This window comes from Polypterus senegalus, chromosome 6 (assembly GCF_016835505.1).
Source record: "Polypterus senegalus isolate Bchr_013 chromosome 6, ASM1683550v1, whole genome shotgun sequence".
Classification (NCBI taxonomy): Eukaryota; Metazoa; Chordata; class Cladistia; order Polypteriformes; family Polypteridae; genus Polypterus; species Polypterus senegalus.
Window position 1 is genome coordinate 67,751,284 of NC_053159.1, and position 22,218 is coordinate 67,773,501.

The 22,218-nt window shown below is 40.3% G+C and overlaps 1 protein-coding gene across 2 annotated transcripts in view; it reads left to right on the forward strand.

The window, feature by feature from the left end:
• The first annotated feature begins 7,713 nt into the window (after positions 1-7,713).
• The window catches only part of LOC120531133 (pituitary tumor-transforming gene 1 protein-interacting protein-like), a 67,140-nt gene continuing 52,635 nt past the window's right edge, over positions 7,714-22,218 (forward strand). The window contains exon 1 of one of the 2 annotated variants that reach the window (XM_039756262.1): positions 7,714-7,876. In XM_039756262.1, the coding sequence (XP_039612196.1) occupies positions 7,729-7,876 (148 nt within the window). In that variant the 5' untranslated portion in view covers positions 7,714-7,728. Of the gene's footprint in view, positions 8,277-22,218 lie in introns of both variants that reach the window. The other variant, XM_039756263.1, reaches the window with a different exon arrangement.

The following is a 22,218-nucleotide window of genomic DNA, read 5'->3' on the forward strand; positions in this document are numbered from 1 at the left end:
TCAGCAGGCAGGAACTTAACTGCGTGCTCTGATTGGTTAGCTTCTCAGTCAGGAGAACTTAACTGCGTGCTCTGATTGGTTAGCTTCTCAGTCATCCGCCAGTAGTGTCCCTTGTATGAAATCAACTGGGCGAACCAACTGAGGAAGCATGTACAGGAAGTAAAAAAGACACATTGTCCGCAGAACCCGCGAAGCAGCGAAAAAATCTGCTTATATATTTAGTTATGCTTTCATATAAAATCCGCGATAGAGTGAAGCCGCGAAAGTCGAAGCGCGATATAGCGAGGGAATACTGTACTCTCTATTTTCCGACTGCCCATTGTATATTCAAACCTAACATTTTTACTTCCTATGTGTAATACTTTGTTTCTGTAAGAGTGTATGTTTACTTGTCTGGACATCTGGCAAGTGATTAAATGTTTTTGGTGTCATATGATTCTTGAGAATAACACAAAGGTGTCTGTTCAAGGGAAGTTAGAGGAGGATTCAAGATAGCAACAACAACCCTAGGCTAGCCCAGCTCAAAATTGAAATCAATGCTACCAGGCATTTTTCAGCTGATATTTTATTATCATTGCTGTTGGTATCCTTGTATATTGTGAAATAAGATCATCTGTCCCTTGTTGCCAGATTTGATGGCCGATTCCATTCAGCTCCTTTGCTGCGTCCACTGCGTCCATTTGCATTTATTTAATGATCTATAATACTGCCTTTGAGGCACCCACTGTATGGAAAAGGGCTATTTTCAATCACATGACCTCATGTCCTTTCATGCCAGGTTGTAACTGAACATGTACTGTACATGAACACTATAATCTCAGATCTGACCTTTTCCAGCCCGCATTCCCACTGCAGATCTTGTGAACTGTTTGACGACTTCCATTTGTGAAGTTAAAACTGAACTTGCTTTTCTGGTGCCTCTGAGGAAATTCATCAAGCACCAAGATAAACTAGCTTAACTAGTCACATTCCTGCTGCATTCATTGGATGCCTGAGCAAGTATACATTTTTAAAGGCACAAACTCGATAAGCAGTCAAGTTGGATAAGTGTGTAGATGGGTAGCCATTGCTCTTGTGACCAGGTTTCTCTGGTGTCCTAAAAACTGTTGATTTATGGGCCTAACTACCCAAATATTTTGTCACAAAAAAGATCTTGTCTGGTCTTGATATGGATATATTACATTAGCTTATGACAGAATGCCCGAATGTTCAGGAGTGTCGGCACAAAAATTTTTCATTGTTAAACATGAGCAACAGAGGCAGTAAAGGAATGCAAACTGTTATGGTCACATCTAAGAACCTCCGTTTGTCCACAAGAACAGGCATTTGATGGCTCTTTTGGCAGATGTTCACCCTTTGTTACAGTCCCCTATACACACATAATCCATTTTGGAAGTGCCAAAACTAAAAATATTTAAAGGCAAATTAGTTGTGGTGCTGGGTTGGGTCTTGTCACCGTAGGCACTAGTTTTTTTTAAAGGACTGATGTTCCTTTCACTTAAGTGAATGACTGCCATGAGAATCTCCTTTTGGTTCAAATGAGGAACTTCTTCCATTCTAGAAAGCTATTCTGCCTCAATTTTGACTCCAGTCTTAGTGCTATGGTTACCCTCTAATTGAAACATCCTTCAGCAGAATGTTCTGTAGGTGATGGAGGTGCCCAGCTTGAGGTTGACAGTGTCGTGTAATCTATTTAGACTACACTTACAGACCAGCAAGGCACAAGGGGATGCATGACACCACTACAAACCTGTTTAATGAGAAACCAACTCTTAATAAGGTTGGAAAACAAATGATTAATGAGCATAGGCTGTTACAGAAGAAGTGCTAGGCTAGACCCCTCTAATGTCACCCATCTGCCAGGTGACAAAAGTAGTGAAACTGGAGAAGGCCAAAAGGCTGGTCAGCTAAATTACCTTCTTAGAAAGTTGGGGGAAATCTGCTCGGCAACACAACATGCCTTAAGCGTAATGGACAACAGTGAGAGACACTTTATGCAAGATGACGCAAGAAAGCTGGACTGACGCAATATTTATTAGCCCATTTTAAACTGACCACCCATCATGTTTGCCTAGATAAGATATGTGAGTGACTGGTTGAGTTGATGATGCAAAGATTCACTGTAATGGCCACACTATGGATGAAGTGAAGGTGATAGTCAGCTGATAAACTGGACCTCAGCCTGATCTTGGTGGAGATTTTGATGTAAATTATGCTGCTGCCATCATTAAAGCCTCCATCACACTACATGAGTTTTCCACTGCTTTTTCAGTTGTACCATTCATTTACATAATTTTATTGAGTCGAGGACAGACTTGGCACACATCTGACCACTAATTGTGTAGAGTGACAAACATAATGTCTCAGTCATAGTGCCGTGTGACTCGCCACAACAACACTGGTTGTAGCGAGCAGCTTCAGTATGTGAAAGGTGACAATCGGGGAACCCTTGGCTGGGAACGCAATGCATACACACCTGTTCTCCTTGGCCGCCAAGCAAATGTGATCTTTTCCAGGTTTTACAACATTCCCTTTATTTTTTTCATCACAGAGGAAATCACTGAAAACAAAGACAACAGTGCTATTTGTTCTCTGTGTTGTGTGTTTAGTTTAGTGCAGTGTGACAATTCTTATTATTCCAGTGTGTTCCAAGTTGATTACCTGCCATATGTATACTGTATGTCAACCTCGAATATTTTTGTAATGCATCTGTGCTGAAAAGTCATGAGGAAAGTTTTGAGACCCCAATCCCCTAAAATTCCTAGTCAAGTAATTTGACACTTTAGCTGACAGTAGGAATTGTGAACTGTAATAATATATCATGCTCCCATTTTATAACCCCAACGGATGCCATCATGAGTGTATAAACCAGAGTGACATTGCATGTTTTTTTCCTGAACTCTGGAAGGTAAGAATGAAGGATAATCTCTTGCAATCAAGGAGACTAGACCAGTATGGCTTTGTCTCAAATCATTTTACAGTGGACTGTATCTTGAAAGTAAATGTGATTTACAGTAAAAGCAAAAGGAATATCAGCAACCACTCTGGATATTCATCACTGTGATGTACTCTGGAAACTGCTTCAGTACTTTCCAAGAAGATCACCATTCCAATATGAGAGCTCTACAGAAACAGTAGATGTTGGACTAATTCTGCAACACTTACTGTATAGCTGTATGAATCATTGAAACATTCCTAGTCTCAACAGACAACAGTAGGAAATAAAGCTTTATAGACAATGTGCAAGTTAACTGTGGACAATTAGGTACTGACTAGGGAATCTGAGCCCGGGATTCCCGGACATTTTTCATTCCCGGGAATGAAACTGCTGTAATTCCCGGGAACGGCCAAGTTCGCGTATATAGCATGTAAAAGTGTAAAAATCGATCAAGAAATAACAGAGTTATAGTTGAAAACTGAATACTTCATTGACATCTGTCAGACAACAGCTTTGAACAGCAACTTGAAATTGCAATGCGTCAGTCTGTTGCATCCGCATTATCTTTGCCAAGAAACTTGCCATCAGAGAATGATGACAAGAAACTGGATGCATCAGTAACAGCTGAAATGGTGGTGTTTCACAGCAACGGCAAGCGCGGGAGTTGTTTAGAACAAGTATATCAGTATCCGATAACTGTGCTGCCTACTTCAGTGGAGGCAAAGCGTGCTTTCTCAGCAGCTGGCATACTCTGCACGAAGTACTCTCTCGCCTGGACGACCGCACGCTGGACAAGTTATGCTTTCTACGCTCTTATTACCGCAACTAACTAGATCGGGGTACCGTCAGTTTCTCGGCTTGCGAGCTACTTTTAAAATAACCTGGTCGATATGATCTACCTACATTTTAAAAAAAAAAAAATAAATATATATATATATATATACTGCTCAAAAGAATTAAAGGAACACTTTTTAATCAGAGTATAGCATAAAGTCAATGAAACTTATGGGATATTAATCTGGTCAGTTAAGTAGCAGAGGGGGTTGTTAATCAGTTTCAGCTGCTGTGGTGTTAATGAAATTAACAACAGATGCACTAGAGGGGCAACAATGAGATGACCCCAAAACAGGAATGGTTTAACAGGTGGAGGCCACTGACATTTTACCCTCCTCATCTTTTCTGACTGTTTCTTCACTAGTTTTGCATTTGGCTACAGTCAGTGTCACTACTGGTAGCATGAGGCGATACCTGGACCCTACAGAGGTTGCACAGGTAGTCCAACTTCTCCAGGATGGCACATCAATACATGTCATTGCCAGAAGGTTTGCTGTGTCTCCTGCACAGTCTCAAGGGCATGGAGGAGATTCTAGGAGACAAGCAGTTACTCTAGGAGAGCTGGAGAGGGCCATAGAAGGTCCATAACCCATCAGCAGGACCAGTATCTGCTCCTTTGGGCAAGGAGGAACAGGATGAGCACTGCCAGAGCCCTACAAAATGACCTCCAGCAGGCCACTGCTGTGAATGTCTCTGACCAAACAACCAGAAAGACTTCATGAGGGTGACCCAAGGGCCCCATGTCCTCTAATGGGCCCTGAGCTGACTGCCCAGCAGCATGCAGCTCGATTGGCATTCGCCATAGAATACCAGAATTGGCAGATGCACCACTGGTGCCCTGTGCTTTTACAGATGAGAGCAGGTTCACCCTGAGCACGTGACAGAAGTGAAAGGGTCTGGAGAAGCCATGGAGAACATTATGCTGCCTGTAACATCATTCAGCATGAGCAGTTTGGTGGTGGGTTAATGATTGTCTGGGGAGGCATATCCATGGAGGGTCACACAGACCGCTACAGGCTTGTCAAAGGCACCTTGGCTGCCATTAGGTATCAGGATGAAATCCTTGGACCCATTGTCAGACCCTATGCTGGTACAGTGGCTCCTGGTGCACGACAATTCCTGGCCTCATGTGGTGAGAGTATGCAGGCAGTTCCTGGAGGATGAAGGAATTGATACCATTGACTGGCCACCACACTTTCCTGACCTAAATCCAATAGAACACCTCTGGGACATTATGTTTTGGTCTATCCAATGCCACCAGGTTGCATCTCAGACTGTCCAGGAGCTCAGTGATGCCCTGGTCCAGATCTGGGAGGAGATCCCCCACAACACCATCTGTCATCTCATTAGAAGCATGAACCGATGTTATCAGGCATGTATACAAGAACACAGGGGCCATACAAAGTGCTGCGTACAATTTTGAGTTGCTGCAATTAAATTTTGGCAAAATGGACTAGCCTGCCACATAATTTTTCACTCTGATTTTGGGGCGCCTTTGAATTCAGGGCTCTGTAGGTTGATCATTTTCATTTCCATCAAACGATGTGGCATCCTTTCGTTCCTAACACATTACCCAGTCTATATCAGTATAGATATCCTGGAGGATTTCTTTTTCCCATTGAGATCTGAGGTGTTTTCAAAGTGTTCCTTTAATTTTTTTGAGCAGTTTATATATATATATATATATATATATATATATATATATATATATATATATATATATATATATATATATACACACACACTTGCATAACAATAACAATTCAATACATTTATGGTCACTACAGTATTTGGATTTAATAATCTTCACATGGGAAAAGGCTGACTCGCATAAATAAGTAGAGCCGAATAATGCAGTCAAGGTGCTTTTGAATTCAGCTGAATGAAAAATGACGGCTCTCCGATTAACTGCGATTTAGTTCCATGTCTTTTCTCTTTCTCTGATCGCTTTTCGGAAGGAAGTCCGTTTCGTAGTTTTTATAAATAGTTCGGAAGTACCTTTCCACATTTTCCTTCTTTGGAATAACAATGATAGATCAGACAAATGCACTTCGATTGTGACATTGTGAGAGAGAAAAATCCTCATCTAATTACACATAAAGCCCATACCCTCCCCAAACAATTCATTTAAATCCCTTCTTTAGTCGATATAAATTGTAAGGCTAACTAGATCACAGCCGGAGTTTTGCAGTAGCTCGCACGTTTGATCGTGTGTGCGGGATGACTAGTGTGTTAGAAGAGAAGAGATCTCAGACTTGGCCGCCCTGTATGTCAATCAAGTGGCAAATTCCACAGGGAGGTTATATGATAGACTAACGTTTAAAATATTTTTTTTTGAATGCAACGCGATCTCCCGGTTGATCGCGATCGACGCATTGGGCACCCCTGAACTAGATACATGTACTTAAATGACAGCATGAACTGCTTGTAGATAAGGTTAGTCTTTGATTGGTGTCAACATACTGAAGTAGTTTTATTAAAAATAAGTGTCGGTCGTTCTAAAACCGTTCACATGTGAGATGCCCGTGCACTGTGTCACCCCGGGAGCCCGGGATTCCCGAATTCCCGAGAATGGATTCCCTAGTACTGACAGTCATGGACTTCACTGATGTCACTCTCCTGATATCGGGCATTCATTGTTATTTTTTTTTTTTTTTTGTTTAAAAGAAGGAATTTTGCAACCTTGGTGCAGAGATCAACTTGGCTATGACAAGGAACTAGATAACATTTACGCTTGGTCCATACAAAGGTGGATGTAGCTGGTAATTAGGTACAAGTAGTTGGAAGCTTTATCTATCTTGGAAAAGTGCGTTCAGCCCCCCTCTTCACAACAGGAATGGCAGACTGGCCACAACTGGGGTTGCCTTCCTACTAATAAATAAATAAACAACCAAACAAATGCCCATAGGAATGTCTGGCTTGAAAGAAAGCTGCTGCGGCTAATAACAGGCTTGTAGGTGAGAGTAAGATGTGGTCAGACCTGCTCAGTTGTACTGCAGGATTACATTTAAAGGCATGGATATTTGAACAGAGAAAATCCAGCTTGTTGTGGCCAGAAGTCCAACATGCTAACTGAAGTGTATTGTTTCAATGTCCATTTGGTTGAGTGAACAGCATTCTAGGGTCAGAATGATTCATTACAATATTAGAGTGAATCATCTCTGCTCCTGAGCTAAGTTACATCATCCCGATTAATATTTATTATCTCCCTGACGTTTATCCAATGACCGTTCCAACTGAACTAATAATAGACAGAATTAATGATTCATTTACTTTCTTCAACTATTCTGGCATCTTTGTTCATATGGCAGGAAGCAGCCTTAGACAGACCATTACCAGACTCGTTTGTACTGGACGAATTTCATGTCGCCAGATACCAGTCAATCTGTCCAGCACGTACTTGAGGTATGGGAGGAAAACCCTGGAGCACAGGGAGAAAACGCAATGTCATGCAGATAGCGACCAGGATTCAAAGTAAATCGTCTTTCTGGAGCAATGAGACTGTAGTACTAAGGGTTTGTTGACAATGTTAGAAGAAGCTGGGATCGGTTTGCTAACCCAATAACCATTTTAATTATTTTGCAAAACTTGGATTCAACGGGTGAATTTAAACACATCCTCTTGTGTACTTCTGTTTACCGACTTAGCAAACTGTTCGGGCAGTTCGAGTCCCGTTGAGAATACTTGCATGAACTTAACACGGATTTCTGGTTTTGTAGTTTATCCCGTCAATTGCAACTTCTGACGCAACACAGACTTATCAGTGACTCCAGTCAACAATTCTATCGCGTGCGTAAAATACAACGTCACACTTTTCTGATTTGCATTACTGCGCATTTACAGGCCGCGGAAACAATCCATGCATACAACTGACCCCTAAACTCATTTATTCTATTTTATTTATTTATTTTTGAAATAAGCGCAGCTATGTGCCCAACAGAGCACTGACGAAGACAATGAAAATCTGTCGCGGTCACTCACTGGATGTTTATGTAGTTTTCAGTAGAACGTCCCGCCCTCTAGTAAATAAACCAATCAGCTGCTTCAACTCTGTTCTGTTGTTACTCCAGAGAGTTGGGCTGCTTGTTTTTCGCTGCGATTATAGTAAGTTGTACTGGAGGGAAGAGAGAAAACGACTGAAAAGAAACTTCTATGTTTGTGGATAAAGGACGAATTTTGTCGTTTATCTGTAGTTTAAACAGCGTCACACACTCGATACAAGACGTAAAACAACTCTAACGTCGTGTTAAAGTGAGTGTTTTGTTAACCGCATCGACTCCCTCAGGTTTTTGAGGACAAAGCCTACAGCCTTCGAGTGCTACTTTTCATGGTTTTGTCCGCGCTGAGTGGTTATTTATTCGCTTAATCGCTGCACGGAGAAGCGTGAAGTGGAAGATACTTTTTTACGTCAATATAATGGAGCAGAACATTTTCCTGCCCTTTGTTCTGGTGCTCATTGTCAGCCTGGGAGGAGCCTTCTCACAGACTCCGACACAACCAATTGGTAAGTTTTATGCATTAATAAAAGACCCTGAATTTTACGGTCCGATATTCTGCGAGTGTCGCCGTCGGTAAAGCGCACACGTCTAAACGAACGATCTGTTGTTAAGCCTCGGTAGGGAGGCGCACTATATTGCTGACGGAAGTGCCTTCAGTAGTTTTCGGTCTCCTACTCCCTCAGTTTACCTTTGTCGGGTGCGCGTTTCTTGTTATGATTTAAGTGTATTTTACTTGGAAGTCTTGGCATTCGATGCCAAGTTCCTGAAGCGCTTGAACTTGTATATGGAGTTGATTCTGAACTGTTAAGTACGGAAGATGGCTCCTTTAAACTAGTACAAAAATATTTCTGTCAAACTTTGTAAGGTCTCGCATAACAATACGATTGCAGCATGCCGACCATTTAATCGCGCTAACGCTAGGGGCGGAATCAATTTTCGCGTTACACAAGCAAGTGGCAGTGAAGCGCCTCTGGTGTCAGTCAGCTGAAAGGCGCCACTACAATCAGCTGACCACGCTTAACTTTCTCAAAAGTATGGCCGGGTGGGATTGTAGCAGTGGCTGCAGATTATCAAAACGGGAACGAAAGCACATGAAAAAGCCGAACACGGAGGGACTCCTGCCCTGCAACTGGACCCAAATAAACAGAATTGCGGATTTGGAAAATGCAACTCAGTGAATGAAGAATCGGTGTAATGGCTGCAATAAACGAAGTCGACCTAAACGGAAAGTTCAAACCCATTGCGCTCAGGCTCGCTATACAAATTTTTTTTATAGAAATGTATTCTAATCCTGCGTACCTTGTGTAACATCTTTAAACACGAATCAACGCCTCCTATGACCGCGGTAGTCCTTGTAATATTTAAGCACTTTTTTCCAGTTTTAATGATACTTTATCTGTTGGGTAAGTAAGGCATCGTTGCCTTATCGATCCATTTAGTATTTTCTGTACCAAAGAATTGTCTGATACCCTTTGGTCCAAATAAGCCTCGGCAATATGTTGGGAGTGATTAGCAGATGCTTCCATTCAGAATAAATTCAACTTCACTTCCTACATCTTGGAAAAAGATTTTAAATGTAGAGACCAAATGAGGGATGCAGTTGTGAATAAGATCTGATTGGAAATAGTAAAGGCACTGGATATTGTGGGGCTGTTTTGGTTAACATGCCTCTCCAGTGTTGCATGAAAGATGGGGGCAGCACCTTGGGAAAGGAAAAATTTAGGGTGGTGGTCATCTAGTTTATGAAGGGGGACAAGAAAGTGTTACCACTCCTTTGTCTTGCTGGGAAAGTCAATGTGTAGATTCCATCTCATAGTTGAACCTAACATCCCGAAGGAGTGGTTTGAATTCTGTACTGGCTACAGAATAGCGGACAAACTTTTTTTCTTGCACCCTGCTTGAGGGGTCATGGGGATTTGCCAGTGTGGTGTATGTGTGATTTGTGGACTTGGAGGGCAAAACTTAAGACCATATACCTGTTGGTATCTCTTGGAAGGTGCTACATAAGTATGGGGTTCAAGTTGCTGTGTGCCAGTCAGTTCCTGTATGTACAGGGTGAAAGTTGTTGTGTTCGGATTCAGTTTGAGTGCCTTTCTGCTACGGAAACTTTGTTCAGTCCCTTGAACACATTGCCGTATAGCTCAAAGTTCCTGCTGCCATTCTCACTTGCAGAGTTTGAGTGAAGTATGTATGTGGTGTTTGTCATATCGTGCCCCCCCTGCTTGTTTGCACTCTCATCACAAGAAAATAAAGAGCATAGTACAGCTTAGATCACAGAGTGGTTCTGTGGGAGCTGAGTTGTTTCATTCAAACACAGGCATTACATTGACTAAAAGTTTTTTTTGTCCCCAGTAGATGTTTTCAAAACTCCATTTACAAAAACGTGATACAGCAAAGCTTTTGAATAAAAATGATAGGCAATCTGTCTTTCTGCAGACTGTTGCTTTATAATTTCATGATGTAGTAAAACGATTCCAGGTGCTTCATATATAGCATGTTTGCATCTTATTTCTGTAATAGTTTTCTTGTATTTTTCTTTTGCTGTGCATCTGCAAAGCATGAAGTGTTTATGACTTGTGCAGTGTTCTTTAAAGGGCACACGTTGGGGGAAGACACAGCTAATGCAACACTTGAAAATACAGCACTTCACAAAAAAAGGTTTCTCTGCGAGTACACAGTTAAGTAATCCATTATTCTACATAAGAAATGCATGTAAAGTCACCAGTAATTGCTAAAACACATTAACCTCCTTAGCGTTGTTTACCCGAGCAAAAAGAAGCTAATTTTTTTTTTTTTTTTGCAACAAACAGAAAATCTTACCTGTAACAAATATGTAAATAAAACATCAACATAAATGCAGTAGTAAAGGTATGTCTACTGATGCAGATTTAGTACACGTCCAGTGTGACATGTTTGGAGACCGTCACCGATGCACAGCCAGGTGTTGCAATCAGAACAGTAGAAGTGAGTTTCTTTGCATACTTTTTTTTCTGTTGCTTGCTCATGAAACAGTAGAATGTCCATGCCTGACCTGCATGATCAACACACCCCATGAGCAAGTAGGCTAATAGCTTTTTGTCACTCATCTACTGTCGCACCATGCAAAAGCTTCATTGGGTATATCACGGCAGTTTGGTTCTAGTTTGCCTTATCATGTGTCAGTTTTACTTTGTCGATGTCTGATGACCAGTTTACATCATCACTGTTGCTCAATTTAAGTGTTGGTTCTCTTTGTCCGAAAACTTCCTGTACGGCTTTTCATTTGCTATTGTGCTTTTATTTGGAGGCTCCACACTCTCCCAAATATCGATGAGTTTCCTGAAATATTCATGATTTTTTTTTTTTTTTTTGCAGAATGATGTAATTTCATCCGCTAGATGACAGTAGAATACTAACCTGAATGTTATTTGGACTTAAAAATGTAAAGTGAATCATTACATGTCATCTAGAGTGTGACTTTTGAGCCTGAGTCACACTCTGGGTTAACACAAAGGAGGTTAAATGCTACAGCTGTGCTTTCTTTTCATACCAGAGTTTTTGAGTCACAAGCAAAACCTGGTACTTGCCAGAAGTCGTCCTTTTAAATTCTGATGATTGAAAAAATGACTGTTTAGATTTTAAGGCATGTTGCATGCAGTGCAGCTGAAAAAAAATAAGTGAATGAATAAATTATTTTTTTTTTTTTGGTGACATGTTTGTTTAAAGATAGGGTTAGAAGCTCGATCATCTGGGAGGAGCTCAGAGTAGAGCCATTGCTCCTCCGCATCGAGAGGAGTCAGATGAGGTGGCTCGGGCATCTGATCAGGATGCCTCCTGGGCTCCTCCCTGGTGAGGTGTTCCGGGCAAATCTAACCTAGAGGAGGCCCCGGGGAAGACCCAGGACATGCTGGAGGGACTATGTCTTTCGACTGGCCTGGAAATGCCTTGGGATTCCCCCTGAAAAGCTAGTAGAAGTGGCCAGGGAAAGGGAAGTCTGGGCATCTCTGTTCAAGCTGCTTCCCCTGCGACCCGATCTCGGATAAGCGGAAGAGGATTTGTCACATTTCACAGTACTTTTATGTGAATATTTAATTTTGTCCAAAATATTCCCTTGCAGAAAATCGTTTATTAGGCATCTTTCATTTTATATTTTAAGGCACTGTGACTATTTATTCACAGTAGCTCATGAGTGAGAGAAATTAATAAAACATTTAGTGACTGGAGGTATTTTCCCCTCATTAGTGTAAATGTGCAGATAGACCATTAATGTCTAGATATGAACAATCGTTCATTTGTTCATTCATCAATTCTCCATTGCTTATCTGAGACTAGGTCGTGAGGGCAACAGTCTTAGCAATAAGGCCTACACATCCCTTTCCCCAGCCACACTTGCCAGCTTATACTGTGGGATCCCGAGGTGTTTGCATACTATCTGGAAGATGTAATTCTCCCAGCAAGCCCTGGGTCTTTACTGCAATCTCCTCCCAGCTAGTTGTGCATATAAAACCTCCTCAGGAAGCATTCTAGTAGGCATCTGTATCAGAAGTGTAACCACTCAAATGGCTTCACTCAATGCGGAGGCTCAGTGGCTCTACTGTGAGCCTCTATAGGACGTCTACACTTCTCAACCTATTTCTGAGGGAGAGCCCAGCCACCCTACAGGGACAGTTTATTTCAGCCTCTCCGCAATCTCATTCTTTCAATCATTACCCAAAGCTCATGACCATAACTCAAGAGCTTTTTTCCCCTTAGCTCCTCCTCTTCCTCGCCTACGCGTAGGTTATTGCAACCTGATATACTCGCTCATTACCCCAATGTTTCTGTTGATCCTACCATCCCTCTTCCTCTCGCTCATCTTCAAGACCACAAAGTACTTAAACTCCTGCAACTTGAGGCAGTAACTCGTCTCCCACTTGGAGAAGACCATCCTCCTTTTTCCTACCTCATATTTGGAGGTGCTGATCCTCATTCCTGCCACTTCACACTCGTTCGCAGACTGTTTCAATGTGTGCTGGAGTTCAGCCTGATGAAGTCATTGGGACCATGTCTTTTCCCAAACTAGTGACACAATTCTAAGGCCACCAAACTGGACAAATGTCAAGTGCATGACAGGCCTCTCTTGTTAAGGGTTTAAACAAGGTTTTTGAAACCACTTCACTATACCAGCCATGTCTACTATTTATTATGGAATGATGCTAGTTGCCTTGTTCTATCAGCATGATTTTTTTTTTTGTGTATCAATTGGCATTTGTAAACGCTTGTGTTGGAGATGCCTGTTTTGAGGAATCGCTTGTCTGCCTCACTTATGTGTTACATGAGAAATGGCCTTCCAGTGTAGTTGACATTGCTTGTTTTTGTTCAGCATCCTCCTCCACGTATTTAATTATACTTGGAATATCCCTGCTTTACTGGGCTCAGTATAAGCATTCATGCTGAAAATGAGTTAGAAGTTTCAGCTGGGAAATATAGTAAAAATTTTACAGTACAGTCAGTAAGAATCACCAACCTAGTTCCCGTGTGTGTATGTGTTTGTGTGTGTGCAAGGGAATGATGTATCTTCGTATCCAAAAAAAAAAAAAATCTTTGGAAGTCTCAGAAAAGAAGAAAATTTCTCTAATAATATGAACAGCTTAACAACAGCTGTAATTTTACTTTACATCTCAAAAAAATGTCTGGCCAGGCTCATGAACATGTTCTCTTCTTTGTAGTGAAAAAAATTAGGCAGTGTTCCAAGCATAGTGAGGTAACATTGAGTGTGTTTACATGCTCTTTAATATCCCAGTCATTCAAAGAAACAGTTTCAGAAGTGCTGGTTAGAGAAATAGGAATATTGGTCTCTGAGAAGCTGCGTTAACACAGTAGGCTTCTCCTTGAATAATCCAGTTATGTGGACATGTAAACCCTTCACAAAGTTGCAGATAAGGATATCTGTGGCTCTCTGCTAGCCTGTTTATCTATTTGCTACACACATGCTTCCAGCAGCCACTGGTAGAAAAGGCTGGAGGCGTCCACTGAATTTCCTGAGGCAAATACTTGGGCGATCACGTTATATCTTCTCCTGATTGAAATAATCTGCCTCAACATTTCAGTAATTGCTAAATTTATGTTGATGAGCTGAATGTACATTGCTAAACTCTGCAGCATAATCACTTGAAATACTGGCTCCATGCTTGTTTTTGTGTTCCCGGTGGCCATTGATGATAAATCTTTTATTTAGTGTTTGTTTATGAAATTGGAGTGTTTTGGTAAAGAAGAACCTAATAAGTGGACTTCTGTACATCTAAACAGGATTTTATAAGGACCCAGGTTTCTGCATTAACATGCACATGTAAAGGTATGAGTGAGTGACAACTGTTCTTTCCTGCTATATGACTGGCACCCCAGCACAAAATGGGGTGGTCATCTGAAACCGTAATCAAGACCTGACTATTTAGAATTTGAAATGCTATTTTTTTCAGATATGTTCAAAGATGGATTAAATTCTGGAGTAAATGTGCATTTTTTGTCTGTGAGGGATGAAACACCTGCATAATGTGCTATTTCACAATATAATATTCATAAATCTTCCACTAGATTAACACTAGAATTACCAAAGCCTATGAAAAAACTCGTAAACCTGGCCCACCTTAAATCCCTTCGCACCACGGAAGGTGTCATACTGCACTTGTACCTTTTGTGAAAATGTTTATTTGATATTTGGCCATCAGCCTTCACACATTATACAGTTCATGTCTACATTTTGTCATTTATTGCTAAAACATGAAAACGTTTGTTTTAACGATGTGTTTACATAGATTGCTGTAGCAGTAGAGTGTTGTTAACGTGTTAGCCATGGATTGATATAGGAGAAAGTAGATGAAAGGGCCTTAGCTGCCTCGAAAGCTTGCATTTGTAATCTATTTAGTTAGCCAATAAAAGGTGTCATTTCACCCTACTTTCTCCTGTATAGATTGCTGTAGACATGGAACACACATTAAATTATTTCCCCTATACAACTCTAGGTAGCTCACTCCCACATAATCAAGGCTTGAAATGGGAGAACTTCTTGCCCATTCTGCAGCGGCGAGGGGGATGGTATAGCAGGCTGCTTGGGCTTATCGACACATTTACAAGACAAAAGACGCTGACAGAGAGGTGCAAAGGGTGGGCCGGGTTTACATATTTTTTTTCGTAGGATTTGGTTACTCTAGTGTTGAAGATGATTCATTAGGTGGTGATAGATACTTCTGTAAGCAAGGAAACAAATTGAAGTTTTTTTTTCATACTGGTGAAAGTTTTTTTAGTAATAAGCCTTCAAAAATGAAGTACAGTAAGCATGAAATTAAACTCTGCACAGAAGCCAACATTTGAAAAGCTCTGTCATTTGGAAAGAAGTCAGTCATTTTCCTCAGTGAAAGTGAAACTGAAAAAAAAAAAAAGAAATTAGTTTTTTAATGAGAATGATTTTTTTTTTTGGGTAATATTCAAAATCAATTTAAAACATTGTGACTATAAAATAAATTTGGACATTGAGACAATCTTAGTATGTAGCTATTGCTCCAATCCAACTGAAAATTTTTAGGAGTGAAAATTGAGTATGCACTGTGTATAGCATCTAACTGTATTACCTAAACTTCTTTGTAAATATCGGACCTTGCTGAAAAGGACAGCAATACCAACAAAACTGTAAAAGACTTTTTAATGAGCTCTTGAGTACAAAATGATTATTTTCTTCTTTTCAACAAAAAATAAAGTGGAATTAACTTTTGGCAGTAATTGCAAAATTATAGTTAAGTATTTTAAAAACGCATTGAATTGAATTTTAATATATACAAAAAAGTGGCTAACACTCATCTTGAAACACCTGCAAATAACAGTGGCTAAAAATTACATAAGTAACAACACATTAGTCTGCTTTATCAACTCACTGTCCTATTTTGAAGAAACTTTTCGTTAGAAGAATCTTAATAGAAACTTGAGTCTTTTCTATAATTGTGCAAGAGTTAACAAGCCGAGCCTTTTTTGGGAAAGGAGGGGTGGTGAAGCACTTGGTCATACTAGGTCAAGAGTTTCCCAGTACAACATTGCCCAGAACATCCCACTCCCTTCATTGGCTGGTCTTTCCACAGTGATTCCTGGTTCCATCTCTTCCCTAGGTAAATGTCCACATGTACCCAGCTGTCCTCATCATTCAACAGAAAACTGGATTCACTAAACTTTCTTGTGTTGATTTAAGGTCCAGATATGATGCCTGTGTGCTCACTGTAGGCACTTTTGATAGTGCACAGGAGTGAGTTAGGCACTCTGACTGGCCTGTAGCTATGCAGTAGGGTTTCATATACAGTGTAATGATGCCTTACTCCATTAATCATTATCATTTATTGCAATTTACACCACAGTAGCCATTTTGTCAGTTTGTATCAGACAGGATAGCCTTCATTGACCTCTTCCATCTAGTCTTGACTGCCCATCGCTCTGTTGGGTGGTTTGTGCTTTTCAGATTACTGTTAGTAGGCACTTCTCATGGCTGACTGTGAGAACCCCACTTGTCTTGCCATTTTGGAAATTCTGTGACCCAGTCATTTGGATATTGACAGTCATCACTCACTCATACCTTTACGTGTGCCTGTATCTTCTGCATTCATGTAGCTACAAGTACCTAATACCAGCTTACCATTTAATATATTTCTGACCTTAATATGTATGTTTATTTGAAGGTATTCAAGGTCATTTGCTTCATTTGGGAGTGTTCATAATATTTTGCCTTATACTGAATGTTTCAAATCAACGTCTAATTTGCTAAATTAAAAGCTACAGTGGACCACCTATAGCCAACAGTCACTTATAACATGTAATTCTTGTAAAATATATTGTTTTTGCAAAAGGTATTTATGTGAAAAATACTTTTACTCTTAATCCATTTGCCAGGAACATCAGGAAAATTATAATGAAAAGTATTTGATTTTTATTGTATGAACTGTTAGAGGTTCCATAGTAAAAAGGGATAATGTTATTGGGGAAACTAACAAGAAGACTGTATTATGTGCGTGCGTGCGTGCGTGAGAGAATGTACCGGTATATTCCTTGCAAAGGCCTCAGTAAATGGGCCTTTTGAAGTTCATTACTTTTAATCCTTTTGTTCAGTGTAATATTTTGTCGTCTTGCATAATTAATCTAGTGGAAAGAATTTTATGGACATAGAAAAGGGTATACTTTGACTCTTTTTTTGTGGGAGAGGAAAACAATAGAAAAGAAGGGATAAAATAGCACGGGTATGTCAAATAAGACATTTTGCCTTATTTGATAATACAGTTGAACAATGGGGAACGTGCATGGATTGATTTTGAATTTTCGGTAAAAGCAAACACAATTGACGAGGACTTGAAAGTGTCAATGTTTCTTAGGCTACATCCAAGCTATTACATTTATGTTTAAAAATGGCATTTTTAAACATTATTAATCTCTGCCCACACTAGTATTTTCCCTTGATTTATGAAAGTATTTTCAGCCATAATGGCTGAAAATACATATGATGTAATCTTCCACCTACAATGGGCCTGCACACAGCATAGACCTCTTTTTAAGCCTTATTTGTAGCCGCCATCTGAGGTTTAACATTCATTGGCCATCATTTCACATTCAGTTCAAGACTGGTATCAGTGTCTAACTGCACTTTACAGCTGAGTTATTTGAATAATCGAAAGAATTTCTGTTTTGTAGTGTGAGCAGTCTCATAAGCCAATTTTGTAATTTCAAATTTCATTGTGCATCGTACACATAAAGTTGGAGCACTCGCATCATGGCATGACAGTCAGATTTAATGTGCTTGTGCAGTTTGAGAGGATTTATGACTGGTGTCTTTTTTTTTTTTGCACTGTGACTGTGACTAGTTGCTTGACAGTAGGGAATCCATTCCCGGATGTGTTTATCCATTCCCTGGAATTGGGGAATCCCGCATGTCATTCCTGGGAATCCCGGGTTTCCCGGGATGACACAGGGCACGGGCATCTCACATGTGAACGGTTTTAGAACGACCGACACTTATTTTTAATAAAACTACTGTAGTTATGTTGACACCAATCAAAGACTAACCTTATCTACAAGCTGTCATATAAGTACATGTATCTAGTTCAGAGCTGCCCAATGCGTCGATCGCGATCTACCGACGTTAGTCTATCATATATCCTCCCTATGGCATTTGCCACTTGATTTACATACAGGGCGGCCAGTCTGAGATCTCTTCTCTCCTAACACACTGGTCATCCCGCACGCACGATCAACCAGTATGTGTGTGTATGTATGTGTATATATATATATATATATATATATATATAAAATCTTCATTTGGATCTTGATCTTTGTCCGCGAATGAAGAAGAAGCACTAGATGGCAGTAGAGAGACAGCTAAAACATAGGCATTGCATTAAGAATCTTCTCCAGGCTTATACTACTGAAGACTGTAGTACGCCAGTCACACCTCAAAACAGACATTCAAACTAAACAAATTGTGCTTTAAATTAACTAAAGAGATCTTCATTTAGATCTTGATCTTTGTTTGTCCGCGAATTCCACGTATGTGTAGACCACCTTCCAGTTTAGTACGTTGTCATTACTCAAGGATGTCAACAATGTGCTGGAATAACGAAAGGGATGGTGGGCAGCATTACGCTGGTTAGCTCCTGAGGCCTGGTTAGAGAATGAGATTGCCGAAGATAAAAGGTATGTGCCTACGTAACATATGAATGAAAGACAGACAGTGGGTAAAATGAATGACAACGTAACAGCACGTTCTGGAAATTATTATTGTTACGTTGTAGCCGGCGAGTGCTGCGCCGCCTCACAGTTGTACCGTGGCTTGCTCACATGTCAGTAAAGTGATCCCTGTTTATGCTTTAAAGAGCCTGGATACCTATGTGTCCCCCTTTAACAACCATTGCTCCGTGTATATTGCCTTACTCTTTGGATTGCCACAGAGCAACCTGCGAGATTAGAGAGAGGTTTAGAAGACATTATGAGAGGAAACGACAGCGTCATGAAAACGAGACGGACTGTGAACGGTCAGAAGCAGAAATGCTCCTACACCACCACATAATTACGATTCAGACAGTGATTCCGAGTAGGCCGTTCCTATCGAATCAATATCCAAGGGTTTTCTTTTGTAATTTTGTTTCCCTTATAAAAAATCATAATGCTGTGCGACGAAGGGCCCAGTTCACGACTGGCAGCCGCTTTTAAACAGGGAGCCCTTCACAGACAACTTTAGCACGCGCAACGTAGTTGGGCGCACATGGCTAAAAATATATATATTACATACATACATACATATATACATACAGTGGGTACCATCCAACCTAACAGAACTGGAGACGATCTGCAAGGAGGAATGGCAGAGGATCCCCAAATCCAGGTGTGAAAAACTTGTTGCATCTTTCCCAAGACGACTCATGGCTGTATTAGCTCAAAAGGGTGCTTCTACTAAATACTGAGCAAAGGGTCTGAATACTTAGGACCATGTGATATTTCAGTTTTTCTTTTTTAATAAATCTGCAACAATTTCAAAAATTAATTTTTTTGTCTGTCAATATGTGGTGCTGTGTGTACATTAATGAGGAAAAAAATTGATTTAAATGATTTTAGCAAATGGCTGCAATATAACAGAGTGAAAAATTGAAGGGGGTCTGAATACTTTCCGTACCCACTGTATGTGTGTTTATATATAACTTTTTTTAATGTAGGTAGATCATTTCGACCTGGTTATTTTGAAAGTAGCTCACAAGCCGAGAAACTGACGGTACCCCGATCTAGTTAGTTGCGGTAATAAGAGCGTAGAAAGCATAACTTGTCCAGCATGCGGTCGTCCAGGCGAGAGAGTACTTCGTGCAGAGTATGCCAGCTGCTGAGAAAGCATGATTTGCCTCCACTGAAGTAGGCAGCACAGTCATCAGATTCTGATATACTTGTTCTAAACAACTCCCGCGCTTGCTGTTGCTGTGAAACACCGCCATTTCAGCTGTTACTGATGCATCCAGTTTCTTGTCATCATTCTGTAATGGCAAGTTTCTTGGCACAGATAATGCGGATGCAACAGACTGACGCATTGCAATTTCAAGTAGCTGTTCAAAGCTGTTGTCTAACAGACATCAATGAAGTCTTCAGTTTTCAACTATAACTCTTATTTCTAGATCGATTTTTACACTTTTACACGCTATATATGCGAACTTGGCCGTTCCCGGTTTCCCAGGAATTACAGCAGTTTCATTCCCGGGCTCTCCCTACTTGACAGTGTTTTCTAAAAACTATTCAAAAACAACATGGAAGGCAACTCTTCTGTCCTTGCTATGCTGGAATGTTTTTCTTCCATGACAGGTTACCAGTTTGGGAATTAAATGTTGTAATGAGCAGAATCAGGAAAGGCCACGTAATAAACACAAACTAACCGTGTGGACGGGGCCTTCTCCTCAGCCGAGGAGTTTGGTACAGCCAGAAAAAGTCTATGACAAGTCATTCAATACTTTAAATCTGTCTTTCTTTTTTTAATGTTCTGTTTTGTATATGTAACAATGCTGAAAATCCTGAATCTGAAACACAAACAAATGTCACCGTGTAATATATGTAAATGCTGAGTACATTCCAATCAATTAAACCTTTAACAAACCTAGTTTTGCATTTTGTGATAGGACCCCAAACCATAGATAATGAGAAATAATGGCTTTCTTAATTATGGTACAAGTCCAGGTAAAAGCAGAGGTTGATTTGGATGAAACTTACAGCTTCATGGAGTTAGTTGGTAAACTGCTTGTTCCTTTGTCATTTGCATCTAATTGTTAATTACTAACTGGGTAGGAAAATAGAAACGGTCTGAAACTGCTCTTATAGCCAGAATAAGCCATTAAAGGTTGTGTATTTTAGCAAGTGAATTAAATAAAATGAAGCACGTATGTGTTGCTTCAGCCGTAACTGCTCCAGCAGGAATAATGCTTTGACTTGAGAAAATGGTCTGGAACAAAAAACTATGGCCCATCAGGATCAAACTTTGGGGACCCTGCTGTAGTATATGGCGTTCCATCCATATATAGTACTAGTAACTAACCAATATTGAGCTTAATAAAAGAATTACGGTAAAGTGAAAGGGAGTCAGGTTTTATGTACAGGTACCTAATTAAAAGCTGTAAAGGAGGCTTGCATACTGTTTTCCTTGTGATCATTAGTGAAGTTCATAATTTTGTTGACTCATTCTGAATCTTCTCTACACATGGTGAAGTTAATAAAACATTATAGTTACTGTTGGCAGGGAAGTCAGATGTTGTGTTCCATGGTAGTAGTTTTAGACTTGTTCCTCATGGACATAAAAGACTGGCTGTTACATCAATTTTTTATACAGGTATTTTTTTTTATTTGAGTGATCTAAAAGTCAATCTGATCTGTGATTGTCAACTTTTGAACCACTTGTCCTATGCTTGTAGATCACAGGCAGTCTGCAACCACACCATTGAAGCGTTGTAGCCCCAGCATTGGGCTGTAGGTATAACTGTCACTAGCAGCGCCTGGATAGCTTGTTGCAGATAAATGAAAAGTGGGTTGAGTACAGTGTTGAGGAGTAATTGAAGGCACTTTGTTACAATTTAATAATAATAAAAAAACACCTGAAGACTGGAAGAAAATGCACATTTAAGCAGGGTAGAGATCCCAAGTGCTGGCAGGCCCATGGAATCATTTCAGTGGTCCTGTCAGATTTTATTGTCTTTAAAATAATGACCCATATGTGCTGTCCTCTAAACTTGAATGAGCAGAAGCAAATCTTCCAAGAGAAATACGTAAACCAGTGTGCAAAATTAGTAGACCCTAGACAAAAATAAACTTAAAACTGGTATTTCAGCAAGGGTAAATTAATCAAATATTCATCTATTGATTCTGAATACTGCCAGAAGGAGTTTTCAATGTTTGCCACCTAAAGTATAGGAAGCAAATATATTTTTGTTGTTGATTTATACATGTTTCCAACAAAAATACAGGCTGGGCCAATATGGGTATGTTTCACTTATAAACTACTAACATTTGAATGTTTATGAAGAATCTATACTAATAAACGGCAAAGCCCTCACTGACTGACTGACTCATCACTAATTCTCCAAGTTCCCGTGTGGGTAGAAGGCTGAAATTTGGCAGGCTCATTCCTTACAGCTTACTTACAAAGCTTGGGCAGGTTTCATTTCGAAATTCTACGTGTAATGGTCATAACTGGGAGGTATTTTTCTCCATTTACTGTAATGGAGTCGAGCTCGAAAGCCGTGGGGAGGAGTTTCGTGTGACATCATCACGCCCCACGTAATCACGTGAACTGACTGTCAGCGCAGTGCGTAGAAAACCAGGAAGACCTCCAAAAGCCATGGGTTACAAGTGACATCAAGGGCCTTTTGAACCAGAAGAAAAGGACTTTTAAAGGTGGTTATCCGCATGAGCTCAAGTACGTGCAGAAGGAACTCCGAGGCC